The 16120-nt window shown below is 46.7% G+C and overlaps 1 protein-coding gene across 1 annotated transcript in view; it reads left to right on the top strand.

Moving 5' to 3' along the window:
* The window catches only part of LOC310781474 (disks large-associated protein 4-like), a 101194-nt gene extending 85318 nt beyond the window's left edge, over nt 1-15876 (top strand). The window contains exons 7-12 of the mRNA XM_083642113.1: nt 5367-5887; nt 6036-6133; nt 8960-9417; nt 10971-11062; nt 12600-12749; nt 13027-15876. Of these exons, the coding sequence (XP_083498239.1) occupies nt 5367-5887; nt 6036-6133; nt 8960-9417; nt 10971-11062; nt 12600-12749; nt 13027-13251 (1544 nt within the window). The 3' untranslated portion in view covers nt 13252-15876. The remainder of the gene's footprint in view (nt 1-5366; nt 5888-6035; nt 6134-8959; nt 9418-10970; nt 11063-12599; nt 12750-13026) is intronic.
* The last annotated feature ends 244 nt before the right edge of the window (nt 15877-16120 follow it).

Raw genomic sequence — 16120 nt, 5'->3', positions numbered from 1 at the left:
GCGTTATTGTCTTACGCACCTTAGAACACTGACGCCTGCGAGCTATTCCCGCTTTTTAAATCGATGCTAGTAGCCACGTGTACAGTACAAGAAAATACTCATAGATACACTCATGTGGCCTTGTTCTAGTCTGATGTGGAGGGCCCATTAGTGGTCATGTGATAGCTCTCTCACACAGACCTGCTGACGGAGCCTGAACGTATATCCTGAGGCTTCCATAAGTGAGGCCATTAGTTTACAGTTGATGATCACCGCTCGACATTGTTGTTATTGATCTCTTCACTTCTTTCTCGCGATGTGGGCGAGGCGTCCGCAGCCGTAGGCGCGTGTGTCGCCAGATTTTTCTAGCAGCGCTCCACTCCGCTTTGCAGGGAGAGACATGAAGATACATTAAATGAAGAGTAAGTTGGCTGCCCAAAAATGCAAAAAGAATTAGATACATTTTTCCATTATATCTCCCGTGCAAATAATAATAATAATAATAATAATAATAATAATGATTGGATTTATATAGCGCCTTTCCAAGGCTCAAAGCGCTTACACAGAATCATTATTCGTTCACACCATTCGTACCGGTGGTTCAGAAGCGTGGCAGCCACACATTGGCGCTCAACGGCCCCTCCGAACCACCATCATTCATGTCTACATTCATACCAATCATACCAATCATACCAATCATACCATTCATGTCTTACATTCATACCAATCATACGAGGCAAGGAGGGTTAAGTGTCTTGCCCAAGGACACAACGACAGCAGCTGGGAGGGAGTGGGTATCGAACCGCCAACCCTTGCGTCATTGGCCGACCCGCTCTACCTCCTGAGCTAAAGCCGCCCCCAATGATATAGTGTAGTCATATAATCAATTTGAGTGAGATAGTGAAATGAGTGTGAATGCATCCTGGAGCCGGAAGTCATCTTGTGTGGCAGACTGACCCTGGCACTCAACAGGTGCAGCTAATGAACTACTCTGCCTAACAGGCTCCAAACACGGTGGACGATGGCGGTCGCAGACCCCAAACATATTTTTTTTGGGGGAGTCCCGGCTCAAAAAGGCTGAGATCCACTGCACTAGAAATAGGGGTGTCAAAAATAATCGATTATAAGATGCATCGCGATGCGGACGTGCACGATTCTGCATCGATTCACAAATGTCAAAAATCGATTATAAAAAAAAAAGAATTTAATAATCAAATAAAATATAATGGAAGTACATGCAGTTGTTTATTTTAATTATGGATCATAATACAATGCAATTCCAAATGCACTTTTATTTTAAAAGTAGCCACACAGTGAGAAAAAAGAAAGGGAGAAAAAATAAATCATGTATTGCGGAAAAAAGTGATGCATCGAGATGCATCGATAATCGTAATTGAATCGTAGCCCTCTGAATCATAATCAAATCGAATTGTGAGGCCAGTGAAGATTCACAGCCCTAACTAGAAAACATGTTGGCAGTACAAGCAGCGTCAGAGGATTTCTTCTAATTCTCACTACTTAAGTTTAGCGTGGTTTGGCTTGTGTCCCTAAACGCTGGACTGAGCACGTAAGCAGGTGACAGAATAGGTCTTTTGATAAAGGCAGGGATTGTGATGAAGGCCCCCTGTTGGTTTAGGGAAGGATGGCAGGCAGGCAGGCAGGCAGGTTGCCTCTAGGGTGCTGAAGAGGTGGAGCTGGAGGGGCAACAGCTGGAGGCTATTAGCTGGCCCGCCCCCAGAGGCCCAGGTTCTGGGCAGCTTCTCCACCTTGTATAATCACCTCTGGGCACCGAGCCCATAGGTAGAGGAGATGGAGCCAGAGACATCATAGCACAAATCAAACTGGGGACAGCAACATGGATCGTGCCCTTTGCTATGGGTTTGAATCTGCAATTAGCCCAATTCAACGCTATGACGATGATGATAAATGATATAGTCGCAAGCGGCAATAGCAGGGGTTCAAGCCTTGCGCAAATTGAACCCCTAACAGCTTTTAGCCTATTTTGTTGTTGTTTCTGATCTGATTTAAAAGAGCCAAGTAAAAGAAAAAACGGTTAAGTAACTGTCAAAGGTTATTTAGCTTGAAGAAGATGTTCCATCTAGGGTTGTCAAAAGTATCGATAGTATCGAAAAGTATCAATACTAAAAATTTGAAACGGATACAATACTCATTTGCAACATTTTTGATACCATCAGTGCTTTATTTTAATGAAAAATCACAGATTTTCCCCTCCCTATCAGTGGTGGGTATCTGTTGCTTCAACAAGCTAAATGTGTTCTGATGGCTAGAGCAGGGCTAATCTGCTGTCTAAATTCAAAGTTTGATCAGGCCTAGATTATGGAGATTATGGAGTCTGTCCGTCCATCTGTCTAACTTTATTGTTATGCCTCTTGATGTGTTGTCATCCCCCTCCTTCCCGTGGTATCGAAAATGGTATCGAGTATTGATATTTTCCTGGGTATCTGTATCGTAGCAGGAATTCTAGTATTGTGACATCCCCTAGTTCTATCAGAGTGGAAATTAGGGATGCACCGATCCACTTTTTTCACTTCCGATCCGATTCCGATACCTGAATTTGGATATCTGCCGATACCAATATTATGCCGATACCAATATTTTTCTTGAATATACAGTATAGGCAAAGATTTGGCCAATTAAAGTTTTTTTTTTAATATACGGTACCTTGCAAAAAGCTGACAAAATTAAGAAAATATACAAGGCAAAGAAGGATACTATTATACATTATTATACAAATTACGGCCAGCTGGAATTGAATTTTATTTTATTTTTTTTATTTTTTTCCCCCAATTCCGATCCGATCCGTGAATTAGTGCCATATCGGCACCCGATACCGATATTGGATCGGATCGGCCCCATCCCTAGTGGAAATGTTTATGCATAGCTTCATAGCTGTGCCTGCGTGAGGGAGAGAGAGACAGTGCAGCCTCACAAGTACAGCAAATGTGACAAGAGGCATGTGTTCACACTCAGGGTGCAACATAGCATGTTAATTAACTTTTGGAAATGTCAGGCATTTTATGCTGGGTATTCCAAGAATGTGTCTCCTCCTCAGAGAGAGAGAGAGAGAGATAAATCTTACTTTGTCCTTGGCTCAAAAATATACTTCCAGAAACGAGACTGCTTGCAAGGAATGGAGTCAGGGTGGCATCGGTTACTTTGGCTAGTGTGGTCTAGATTCCACAGCCATGTTTGTGTATATTAATGTAGAATATGTATATATTGTGGTATTTAATAAGAGGCTAAGAGCTTGTCTGGTGCTGTGAGTCATTGGCTGATGACACACGTGCAGCTCCCTCCCGGAATTGCAGGGTGTTAGCTTGCTATTTATGACCGAGAGAGAGAACGGGAGAGAACAAACAGTACATTTTCAGTATAGGTGCAAAGCTGTGGCCTGAACCCTGAATTACTTTTGGATTAGCTACACACACAAAATATATCATCAGCGGTGTGCCAGTGAATGCAACAATTAGGCCAGAATTGTAGAATTTGTTTACTGTCCATTTTCCCCAGCTCTGTCTGTCACAGACGTGTGTTGATTCTGCCAGCTGTTTAAATAGCATCTACACAAAACTGACTCAACATCCCCTGTGCCCTGTGGCTTACTGGCTTTTCCTGCTTTTTCATGTTATTGTACTGTACTCGCATTTCAGCCACCAGCACAACCCTGCAGTCAGACTCTGACGACAGAACAAGAACCACCCACCAGTGCTGCTATTCCTTCCTTGGCCCTGACTGAGTCACCGGTAATCCCCCTCATGGGGCCTCGTTAGTTTCTACTGTAAGAGCTCGTGTGCATCTCGGTTCATATAGGATCTCTGTCAAGTGTGTGGCAGCATCAGTGTGCAAAGTCTGTGTGCAGCGATGGCTCCAATCTGTAATCTAATGCCACTTAATACGGTGTGATCGATTGCTCTAGTCTGTTAACCCATTGATACCTGATGCAGCATTTGTGTGTGTATCCCTTTAAGACCGCGAACCGCCTCATGCGGTTCGCGGTCTTAAAGGGATACACACACAAATGAGGGATATACACGCAAATGCTGCATCAGGTATCAATGGGTTAAGAAAGACGGCGAAATGAAACGACCAGACGCTTTGCCTCGCTCCCGCGTCGGTTCCATTTTTCCACTGTGTTTGTTTGCACGGTTAGACGGCAAGACGGCTTTCTGCGAGGAAAAGAGGCGTGACGTTCTATCGTTGCCATGGAGACGTTAACAGCTGTTACCTGTCCGCTGCCGAGGGCAATACAAACCCAGCAGTAGACTAATAAGTAGGCCTAGTATTATTATAACACTGTGGATGGTTCTGAGGAGAGACTGAGGAAATAATCCTCACCTGCCGCCCACGACTCCTCACAGAGGGATTATTATCAGACGCACACTAATCATAATAATGATGATAATGTGGAAACTGTTTTGGGAGAAAAGAGCGAGAGGTCTTCTGACGGCTCGTTCATTGATTGACATTTGTGAATCGATTCATAATCGTCCATGTCCGCATCTCGATGCAGCTAAGAATCGATCCCCCCCACCCCCACCCCCTAGTACTGACACCGCAACGATCCTGGCTTGAACAGGCTGTCTGAGAGGAGCTTCTGTAAAACATTTAATTTGTTAGTGAGAAGAAGTGAGAGGTTTAATTTGTTAGTGAGGAGTGAGATTATTTGATTTTGATGTGTAAAAAAAAAAAAAAAAGTCAAGGCAGTGTTGTCCTGTAGTTAACACTGTTGATCATTAACTTTACTTCACTTTTATAACCGTTTATCAATTTATAGATAGTGGTTTAGGAATTGAACAGTTCAAAGGTTTTAGTCCCACAGCCTGCCTTGTTGCAAGTCAAGATACTAGGTGTCCAGTGCATTTCAAATCATGACATCATCCGTAAGAAGTTTTTAACGTTTTTTATTTATTTTTTATGAGTGAGGAAGCTGTCGGATGACTGCCCCATTGCTGCCTTCAGATGTCTTGGTATATCTACACAGACATAGTGATGCAACGTTGTCCTATTTGACAATCTGCAGACCACTGTGAGGATGTCAATGGAGCACAACCACAAACAGGTTGACACTCAGGAAACTTAGAGGTAGCCGGAGTGCAACCTTACCTAAGGCAGCAATAAGGACAAGAAAAAGGTTTGTTTTTGCAGTAGCCCATGTTTATGGTATTGCGTTTTTGGCTCTCTGCTTAAGGTGCAGCAGATGGTGGTTCTCCAGCAGTACGGTTTTATTTTTCAATCAAGTTTTTATCGAATCTTCTATCGATTAAATGTTTCATTGCTGTCTTATGTCTTTAATGCTGAAGTGCAAGTTTCACATTCCGCATCCTTTGTTTCCCATCTCTCTTTGTCTCTGCTCGTTCTGTCGGCAGTCGGCAATAGGAAGGCTCCGCCTCCGGTCCCGCCCCGCACCACCTCCAAGCCCCTCATCTCCGTGACTGTGCAGAGCAGCACCGAATCGGCCCAGGACACCTACCTGGACCAGCAGGACCACCTGGACCAGCAGGACCGCGGCAGCGAGGACACCTACCTGGACCAGCAGGACCGCCTGGACCGGCAGGACCGCGGCAGCGAGGCCAACAGCCAGTCGGGACGCAGCGACTCCTCCGACAGCCTCTGTAGCATACGCACCGGCAGTCTGGCCAAGGGCCCCCAACCCCCGGCCCCCGTCCCTGCTGCCCCTACGCCCACCGCAACCTTTGTACCCCCTGTCCCTGCCCCTCGAGAACTCCCACCACCTCCCGTCACAGCCACCACCACCTCCTCCTCCTCAACGGCCGCCACTACCACCAGCTCTACCCAGCCCCAGAATGACACCCTGAGCACTGGTGTCCTCACCCTAGACCAGGCCTCGACCGGATCCAAGAGGAAACTGTCCTCCATCGGAATCCAGGTGAGATTTGCCTCCTTGCCATTTGCTGTGAGCTACATATCACATTGGGAGAAGGCAGTGAAAGCCACCTGCACGCAAGTTGCGTTCGACTGATTTGCTGTTGTTTCATTGCCATGGTTGATGTTTGGTTGTCATGGTTGATGGACAGGTGGACTGCCTTCTGCCGATCCCAAGAGAGGAGCCGCTCTCCTTGACTACTCCCCTGAAGTTCCAGTCAATCGGAGTTCAAGTGGAGAACGGCAGGCCGTAAGTACTGACTTTTGCAGATGTAACTTCCTGTGACAAGTCTTCCTGCAGCCATAGAGGCATAATAATTTTGCATTACAAATAAAAAAAAATATTCCCCCCCCTTTGCTGGACTTTTACCGTTAAAATGACTCAATGTCCGACAAAATAAAATCTCCCGGACCACAAGTCCAGTGAAATTATCTCCCTCTAAACACAGTTAGAATTGTACTCGGCCCAGATAAAATTTCCACACATCTCCTTTTAAATAGCCAGCTTAAGTGATGAATCTTTTTGTGATGTGTATCTTATGTAGCCTTTTTTGTGGTCAAATAAATATGTGGGAGCAGCTGCCAGTGTGCGGACTCTATTTTTATTACTTATTTGCACTTCGGTCCTGCACCTGGTTTTAACCCCTCACTGGATGTGCGTGCCTTTTATGTACTTTTTTACCTTATGTACCTCATGCGATGAACTGTTCACAGCCTGCTGTCTCTGAGGTGGGCCTAGCTGCAGCCTGTGCAGCAGAGACAGTCTCTGAGGTGGGCCTAGCTGCAGCTTGTGCAGCAGAGACAGTCTCTGAGGTGGGCCTAGCTGCAGCCTGTGCAGCAGAGACAGTCTCTGAGGTGGGCCTAGCTGCAGCCTGTGCAGCAGAGACAGTCTCTGAGGTGGGCCTAGCTGCAGCTTGTGCAGCAGAGACAGTCTCTGAGGTGGGCCTAGCTGCAGCTTGTGCAGCAGAGACTCTCTGAGGTGGGCCTAGCTGCAGCCTGTGCAGCAGAGACTCTCTGAGGTGGGCCTAGCTGCAGCCTGTGCAGCAGAGACAGTCTCTGAGGTGGGCCTAGCTGCAGCTTGTGCAGCAGAGACTCTCTGAGGTGGGCCTAGCTGCAGCCTGTGCAGCAGAGACAGTAGCTCTGAGGTGGGCCTAGCTGCAGCCTGTGCAGCAGAGACAGTCTCTGAGGTGGGCCTAGCTGCAGCATGTGCAGCAGAGACAGTCTCTGAGGTCAGGCAACTGCAGCCTGTGCAGCAGAGAGTCTCTGAGGTGGGCCTAGCTGCAGCTTGTGCAGCAGAGACTCTCTGACGGTACGTGCACATCTACAATGGCAAATTCGCTTTTCCGCTGTGTCGCAGCGTTTTGTGGGCGTGCAAACCAGCTTCCAGCTTGGAGCTGTAGCCTGTAGAAACGTTGTACACAGGAGGGTGCGGGGAGGAAATGTGTAAGAAGAGCTGTCATTGGGTAGCTTCAACGAAAGGTCCCGCCCTAGTCCCGCCCCGCGAGCGTGAAGCCGCTCGGAGACAAGCCGCCTCTAGTCTGCGACAGTGAAACGCTGAAACGCTGGGGGCGGTTCCAGCGCGATGTTGAAATGGACCAATCAGAATCGAGAATACAGCAAGACAGCCTATCAAGATGCAGCGTCAAAGCGGCTTTTTCAGCAGGCAAGCCGCCGTGCCATTGTAGATGTGCACGTACCGTGAGGTGGGCCTAGCTGCAGCCTGTGCAGCAGAGAGTCTCTGAGGTCGGCCTAGCTGCAGCTTGTGCAGCAGAGACTCTCTGAGGTGGGCCTAGCTGCAGCCTGTGCAGCAGAGAGTCTCTGAGGTCGGCCTAGCTGCAGCCTGTGCAGCAGAGACAGTCTCTGAGGTGGGCCTAGCTGCAGCCTGTGCAGCAGGACAGTCTCTGAGGTGGGCCTAGCTGCAGCTTGTGCAGCAGAGACAGTCTCTGAAGTGGGCCTAGCTGCAGGCTGTGCAGCAGAGACAGTCTCTGAGGTTGGCCTAGCTGCAGGCTGTGCAGCAGAGACAGTCTCTGAGGTTGGCCTAGTTGCAGGCTGTGCAGCAGAGACCGTAGCTCTGAGGTGGGCCTAGCTGCAGCCTGTGCAGCAGAGACAGTAGCTCTGAGGTGGGCCTAGCTGCAGCCTGTGCAGCAGAGACCGTAGCTCTGAGGTGGGCCTAGCTGCAGCCTGTGCAGCAGAGACAGTCTCTGAGGTGGGCCTAGCTGCAGCCTGTGCAGCAGAGACGGTAGCTACGGTCATGCAGCAGCCCAGGGCTCTGATTGATAGGCTCATGCTCTCGTTATGACCGGATGACATAGTGAGAAATCGGCCATTTAAACTGTCCAGAGCAAAATGTAATTTAATTCCCCATAATCACATTTGTTGGACTGCCCGCTTCCCCCTTTCTGATGGCTGAGTATCTCCTGAAGGCAGCACTTCATCCTTTTCTGTTGTGTTGCTGATCTCCTGTCCTCCACCCCCCCTCCTCTCCTCTCCCTGTGATGTTGTCTCTGCTCATCTCTGCATCTCTGTGCTCTGTTGCATTAGATCAGTGGTTCTCTGACTTGTTTGGCTTCAGTACCCCCTTTCCCTGATTTCTGAATCAAAGTACCCCCTTTACCTGACTACAACATTTTGCTTAGAAAACCACAAGAGAAAACTATAGCATACATATACAATGATGAATGATATAACCCACCCTTTGAAGAATATTACATTACAAAATGAGAAATGGAGTGAAAAAGCTGCAATTAGTGCCTCCTGAGCAGATTTATTTTAACGTTTAACTTATTTTCATGATTTATTCCTATTTTTTTCATTTCCCCTTTGTCTCAAGTACCCCCTGTAGTACCTCCACGTACCCCTAGGGGTATGCACACCCCAGTTTGGGAACCACTGCACTAGATAATACTGCACCCTCAGCTGTCATCATGTCCTAGATTTATCAGAGATTTCTCAGTCAAACTCACTGATTTCAAGCTGTTATTGTGGAAAATGTTGGTCCCTTCTTCTTTGTCCTTATTTTTTTTATGTTTTGCCGAATCATGTCAATTGATTCTGTCTGACATGTGTGTGTTTGCAGTCTGAGCCGGTGCAGCAGCATGGCCTCCAGACAGAGCACAGAGACTGAGCCTCAGGAGTCGCAGGTCGAAGCAGCACCCACGGAAAACAACGCCACCACCAACTGCACCGAGAGCCAGCCGGTGAAAGGCTCCGCCCCCGCCGCCAACGGAGAGGACCGCGTCGCCGAGCAGCAGCCCCTCAAACACGCCTCCGTCTCATCCAGGATATCCGCCTCGCCGCCGGAGCATCTGGACCCGGCGCTGGACCCCTCGTCCCTGCCGCCGCCGGACCCCAGCCTGGAGACGGGGAACTGCAGCAGCAGCGCCCCCCAGGGGGACGCCGTCCCGTCGGCCGCGCCCACCTGCCTCCGAGACGGCACCTGGTTCCTGAAGCTGCTGCAGGCGGAGGCGGGCCGCATGGAGGGCTGGTGTCAACAGATGGAGCAGGAGACCAAAGACAACGAGCTGTCAGAGGAGGGTGAGTGAGTGAGTGACCGCGTTACAGGAAGTGGCTGTGTGGACGTGGTCAGAGGGCGCTGCTCACTGTGACTTCATTCAGTCTCAAACAGCAGATCTTTGGAAAGTGAAAGGCCCCATTCTTCAGGAAATGACAGTGAGCAGCTTGTCAACTCACTGACATGTAGCATAGCATTGATGTCCCCATCAATGAAGGCCATAGGCCAGGGATGGCTAAACTATGGCCCGCGAGCCAACTGCGGCCTACTGCCCATTTTTAAGTGACATTTTATTTATTTATTTGCAAAATTCATGGTTGATCACTTAAAAACGCGGGTCGGGGTACTAAAGTATAATCTACTTTTTGGTCTCTTTTGCAGTACTTTTTTGACTATTTTTAATACATGAATTTTGGTGAAAATATTTTTTGTCTGTTGGCACAGAAACTGAAAATAAATTTTCAAAAGATACAAAAATACCCATTGTAATAGGTGAGCATGTCAATAAACGACTATGTGTCATATTAACTTAGGTATAAATTATTCTTTTGATGGCACAGGGGTTTTCTGGTCTTGGAACCCCCCCCCCCCAGTTTAAACGGGTTGAAAACTGTTAATATTGTTTGGCCCGCGACTCCTTATATTTTTTTGTATGTTGCCCACAACCAAAAAGGTTTGGCCACCCCCCTGCCACAGACAGACAGGGTCAGGCCTCCTGCCACAGACAGACAGGGTCAGGCCTCCTGCCACAGACAGACAGGGTCAGGCCTCCTGCCACAGACAGACAGGGTCAGGCCTCCTGCCACAGACAGACAGGGTCAGGCCTCGGCCCCTGTAGACTGTGGAGAAGCTAAAGACCAGGCTGGACCTACTCATTACTGCTAATGGCTCTCGCAGTAGCGCTGCTCATTATGGTGGGAGGAGGAAGCTGCTTCTCAGCTGTAATGGAGCCCACCGACCGCCACAGACCTCTTTCCCCTTTTTCGTCTCCCAGAATGCACTCAGGCTTTCAGGCAGATCTGCTGTATCTCTGCTATATGGATGAGTGAATAAGGAGCAGGATGTAGCTGTGCACGCTCCATCACATTATTGTTCCCCTTGAATTATGAATTTCTTCTTACATGCAAATGTAAGGTAGCAAATAAATGTGTTCTCTTCCTTAACATGGAATGAATCATTTATTTCTAATGATGTAATCTTCTGACACAAAATGTAAAATGGTAAATGTCACATAAAGGTGTTGGTACAGTACAGTACTTGACAACAGGGAGAGAGAGAAAAAGCGCGAAATAGTTGAAACGCTTCTCTAATCCGTTATGTATGCATAAGATCACTTGGTTTTATTTCTTTACTCCAAAAATATGGAAGTCAACAGAACGGCGTAATGTCTTGTGTGTTGTTTTCACTGTGTAAGAGCTTGGAGCCACTTCTGTACAGTATATTTCTCGTTTTGAACAGCACGTTGTGTTTCTCCTCAGTGATCTGCAGCGTTCTCGTTCTGAACAGCACGTTGTGTTTCTCCTCAGTGATTTGCAGCGTGTGACGCTTTGCCATGTTCCTCTCTGTGCTTCTGTAGTTTTGGGCACGATCCGCAGTGCAGTGGGCAGCGCCCAGCTCCTCATGGCCCAGAAGTTCCAGCAGTTCCGAGGGCTTTGCAATGAGAACTTGGTGAGTGGCTCTCTTGGATTCTATTGGATCTCTCCATTGCGACCAGATTCATAACTAACTCAACTTAAAGCTCAACTAAACCCCCCCCCCCCCCCCAAGTCTTGAGTTTAACTCCGCTGACTTCCCCGATTTTGAAAGAGGCGGTTTGAGAGGAGGGGTGGGGAGGGGGTGTCAGCGAGGACGTTGGACTCAGTGGTAAGTTCTAAAAATATGCGTCTGTTTCAGGGCCCGAAATTAATGTAACACCCGCCAATCGCCAATGGCGACTAGATTTTACGTCTGGCGTGTGACACTCAGGGGTCTACCCGCCACGTGGCGGGTCCCAAAATAGTCATGTAAAATATGTGTTTTGGTGTGCAGCCGGCTAACATGAGTGCTTCGTGAGACAGTCTCTCTAGTTCTCTGGCCGGGCGGGGTCCTTCGGGCTAACACTGTTTTAACACAGGGATCAACTCACACCGGCACGCGCCGTGAGCACAAACGAACGCACCCCAGCAGCAGGCAGCACACGGAACTGAAAGAGGCTGTCTTAAAACATGAAACTTCGTACACTTCTTTCCTAATTTTCGACCCAGTGTGTCGAGTAACTTTACATTAAGCGTTCAAGTGAATTCAAGTAATTTGCTTTGTAGCAGCCAGGCACAGATACACAGCTCTCATTGACAAGCTCAGCGAGCATCGTTGCAGGCAAGTCCGCTAACGTTATGGTGAGCCCACCTATAATTCACATTTCGTGGCAAATAATATCCGCACGTCGGACTGAGAAAAGTTGGATGAAAATCGGCCATCAGGAGGACAGATGAGGAGCTTTTTCTCACGAGTTTATAAGCCTGAAAGAAAGTTGACTATGAGCCGCGGAGCGGACGGTGCTGAGCTGAGAGTCCTTTCAACTCAAAGTGAGTAGCCTACAACGACATGTTTGTTTGTTTGTTCCTCTGTTGTAACACCTTCCCCGGATTAGAAGCTTTGATTATGCTCTATTTTATCTCATTGAAGCGTCAACGCTCTAAATATGGTATTCGGGACAGCCCTAGATATATGTATGTGACAAAAATGCAATATATTATTTTGTCTGGTAAAAAATATGCCTGGCGGGTGGGTTTTTTCCATCTACCCGCCACTTGGCCGGTGAGTCAAAAAGTTAATTTCGGGCCCTGGTCATTCCAGGTACCGGTTATACATTACTATTCCCAAATTAGCACACACAGGCATAGTCATTTTAGCACAGCTGGCCAAACACAACAACCAATAGCTGCCTTGAATAGAGCTGAACGGTCACGTGACATCTCTTGCCCCGGAAGTGAGTTTCCCATTCATTTTCTCCATAGATATTTTTGAAAAATCGAGTTTTCGTAGTTTTTTTTTTTTTTAATGACAGGAGACTTGTAACTGCTTCCGGGACCCAAAATAAACACACGCATCCATTAGCCAGCTAGCTTGTTAGCTGTTTGTGGGGGGTAGTTCATTCCCTCTGGTTTGGCCAAAGCGAATCATCTTAACACTTCACTATACTCTCTCACTTTCCTCTCTTCACTAGGACGTGAATGCCAACCCGCGACCCACAGCACAGGACCTAGCAGGGTTCTGGGATCTTCTGCAACTCACAATAGAGGACATCAGCTTGAAGTTCGATGAGCTCTACCAACTCAAAGCCAACAACTGGCAACTTCCTGAGAAATCAGAGAAGGTATTGCTTTGCTGCCACACAATTTTCATCATAGTTGAAATGATTTATTAGGAATAACTCCGTTCAGATGAACCATCTCATTTTTCATACTTAAGATTCGATTCAGGAAGTGTTTAAAGTTTAAACTTGAGCCTAGAGAATTTTGTCTCGTTAACTCTTCCATCATTTAGTAAGTGGATGAGTTGTGAAGGATGTCAGTGCCGTCATATGTTGGAAGTTGGGCTAATGCCGTGCAGTCGACTTTATTGATCTACTTTTTCCTTTTGTGCGTCTTCAGGAGGAGAAGAAGCCGCTTCCGTCGTCCGTGCCAAAGAAGCAATCCAAACCCAGGCTGTCGGCGGGGAAGGACCGGAGCGTGGACTCGGCCGTGGACAAGCAGCGGCAGGAAGCCCGAAAGCGGCTGATGGCGGCGAAGCGCGCGGCGTCGGTACGACAGAACTCTGCCACGGAAAGCGCGGACAGCATCGAGATCTACGTGCCCGAGGCCCAGACCCGCCTCTGAGAGTGAACCAGCACCGGGGGTTTCCCCCGTGAAGGAAAATCCTGATTCACTTCAAACACTCATTGACACAAACACACGAGACAGATTTGAGACAAACACGCAAAAAGTACCGGGGGGGGGGGGGGGGGGGCAGAAGCCCATCCCTCATAGCAGTACAGCTGAAGACAGGAGGATGACCGAGGCGATCACAGGGCACCGAAACTTATCCAGAACAATGCAAACAATTTCCTCCTGGCTGCCATGGGACAGAAATAACCTTGACAGATGTTTAATACTATTGTTATTATTGTTATTACTATTGACATAATAATTATTATCTCCCCAAAAATATATCAAGACTGTCTTAAATGTGCAAGTATCTTGGATAAAGATATCCTAATTCCTTGTGAGCTGAAGAATCTTGGTATCCCCAGAGAAGTTTACTCTCTTAACTCCCCTCACTGCTGAGTCTACAGGCACGTCCTGGCTGCCTGGTTTATGAGCTGAGCTACCACCCACTCAGGATACACACGCAGGTGATACACACGCAGGTGATACACACGCAGGTGATACACACGCAGGTGTACTCACTGTCCACAGAGTCTTCCTGTTCTCTATTTGTTATTGAGGCTGCCACTCGTCGGGTGCGGTGTGTGTAAGAAATATACGATGGTGTTTGATGTACTCAGAGGTTTAAATCACAACCAGAGGAAGGCAGTAGCATATATTATAAATATCGCACTCTGGTTATTACATGTTAATTTTTGTAAATGTTCTATACCAGATTGTTAGAAAGAGGTCAGTGTTCAGTACCACGGTAGTTTTTTATTGACCGAAGTACATGTACTGTCATGATATATTTGCACTTGATGCAATCATTCACTCCACTTTCTCCCCCTCTCCTTTTCACAAACGCACACTACAGTCTGTGAAACCCCCCCCCCCCCCCCTCCCGCATTGTTAAGTCTTAATATTTGTTTATTTTTGTGGAGCGATGCAAGAAATAACTGTCCAGTCAGTTTGCGCAACAGAGTGATGTATGAAATGTTACGCATTTCGAGCTCGTTTTGACTTGATGACTGCACTTTCCATTCACCTCAGATCGAGTTTGCCCCCCCCCCCTCTCGTTTCCTCCAGCATTCTTTCACTGCATCCTCATGTGATGTAGGGGACCAAGACATTGACCACTTTATAAAAATCATTCCCACAAAAATGTGTCGGAGCGTGTGATAGGGTGGCGATCGACTTGCAAATGGGATAGCAATAATATTTCCGGTATTTGAGCTCAGCGCCGGAGTAGGTGCCCAGTCTTAAATCATTTAACATTGCATTTCCAATAAGAAAGAGGATGACTAGACTATCTGTTTTCATTTATGAAAAAGCTGTTGTGGAAAATGGCTATAGAAATCTCAGGTTGAGCACTCAAAAGCAAACCGTAAAAACCATATTTATAGTATAACCACTAATTAATTGGACAAGTGCTCATAGCCGTTTTGAAATAATTTACTAAGTGTCGCCATCTAAAAAACAAAGTTTACAGGTTTGGCGCAATGGACTACAAGACCCAGTAGGGTTACGTAATTCTGATGTCTACTTTCTCACAGCTTGATCCAGAGAGGCTTTGAGATTGAAGTCTTATGGTACCTTTTTCATTTTTTTTATTTAAATTTGAATGTAATTTGACGCCTTGTGTGACTTTCTGCGTCGACCAAGATGTGTCTGTTGCATAGGTTTGGATATTGTGCCCAAGATGGCATGATGGAGTTGAATGTCAGTTAAAGAAAGGTTTTTCTTTTCAGTGAGGTGTGATGATCCACTCGTGACTTTTATTTAGCACAGTTCATTGTGCATTCATCCGCTCACTCCCCGCCCTGCCCCCATGACACAACATTACGTTTGAGAGCAATGGAATTTGAACGTTTCAATGTTCTCGAATGGAATCCGAAGTGTCATGGGTGCAGGAGTGGAACTGGTCATAGCAGATGCTCATGCACAGGTCGTTTCTTTGTGTTCTCCTAGTAAGAGCTGGCTCTCCCCCTGCTGGTCAACCCTTGCATCACTATCCAGACAAAAACATGTCCCACTCCATTTTGTATCTTTAGTTCATGTCAAAGAATAGAGGGGCAAAGTGACCGCCTACTTCCTGCTTCAGCACTGTACCAGAGCTTTTCATCCGCCATTTATTTTCCCATAGACATTTCGTAAAATGCTTATAAAAAATTGTTTTACTTCTTCAAACCAAATGGTTCCACTATATTTAGAAGCGGGAGAGACCATAGACCGTTTCACTCTGACCAAAACACAAAAAATATTTTCTTTAAATCCAGGATTGTTTGGTCCGAGGGAACTTATGTGGTCGCTCCTGTTTCTAAATATATCTGAACCGTTTGGTTTGACGAAGTAAAACGATTTTTATAAGCATTTTACGAAATGTCTATGGGAAAATAAATGGCGGATGAAAATCTCTGGTACAGTGCTGAAGCAGGAAGTAGGCGGTCACTTTGCCTCTCTATAGGTGAAGTACAAATGGGAATGCTGAAACAACACCAAGTTGTTGGTTTTATTATTTTGTTTTATTTGTATTACATCAACAATGGACATGTACATTCATTGTCCAAAGAAAGCATTAAACACCCCTTTGCTACATGTCCTGGTCATCATTCTTGTTTTGTCTCTTGCACTCATCCCTCCTATATTGGAAATATTAGCTGTTCAGTTACTATCACAGACAAAATGAATCATAAGCATTAGACCCTTCAGTGTTACCGTGTAATCTATTAAAAGCATGGCCTTCTTAATACAAAGACATACAAAGATCTTAGCTAGTGAAATTTCAGTACTACTTCTTTAAATGAATCTTGCGAAATGATCTTAAACTATTGAAACTGTA

The sequence above is a fragment of the Poromitra crassiceps genome (assembly GCF_964638095.1).
Source record: "Poromitra crassiceps genome assembly, chromosome: 8".
NCBI classification, from domain to species: domain Eukaryota; kingdom Metazoa; phylum Chordata; class Actinopteri; order Beryciformes; family Melamphaidae; genus Poromitra; species Poromitra crassiceps.
The sequence above is the reverse complement of the archived record's forward strand: the minus strand, read 5'-3'. Positions and strand labels throughout refer to the sequence as shown.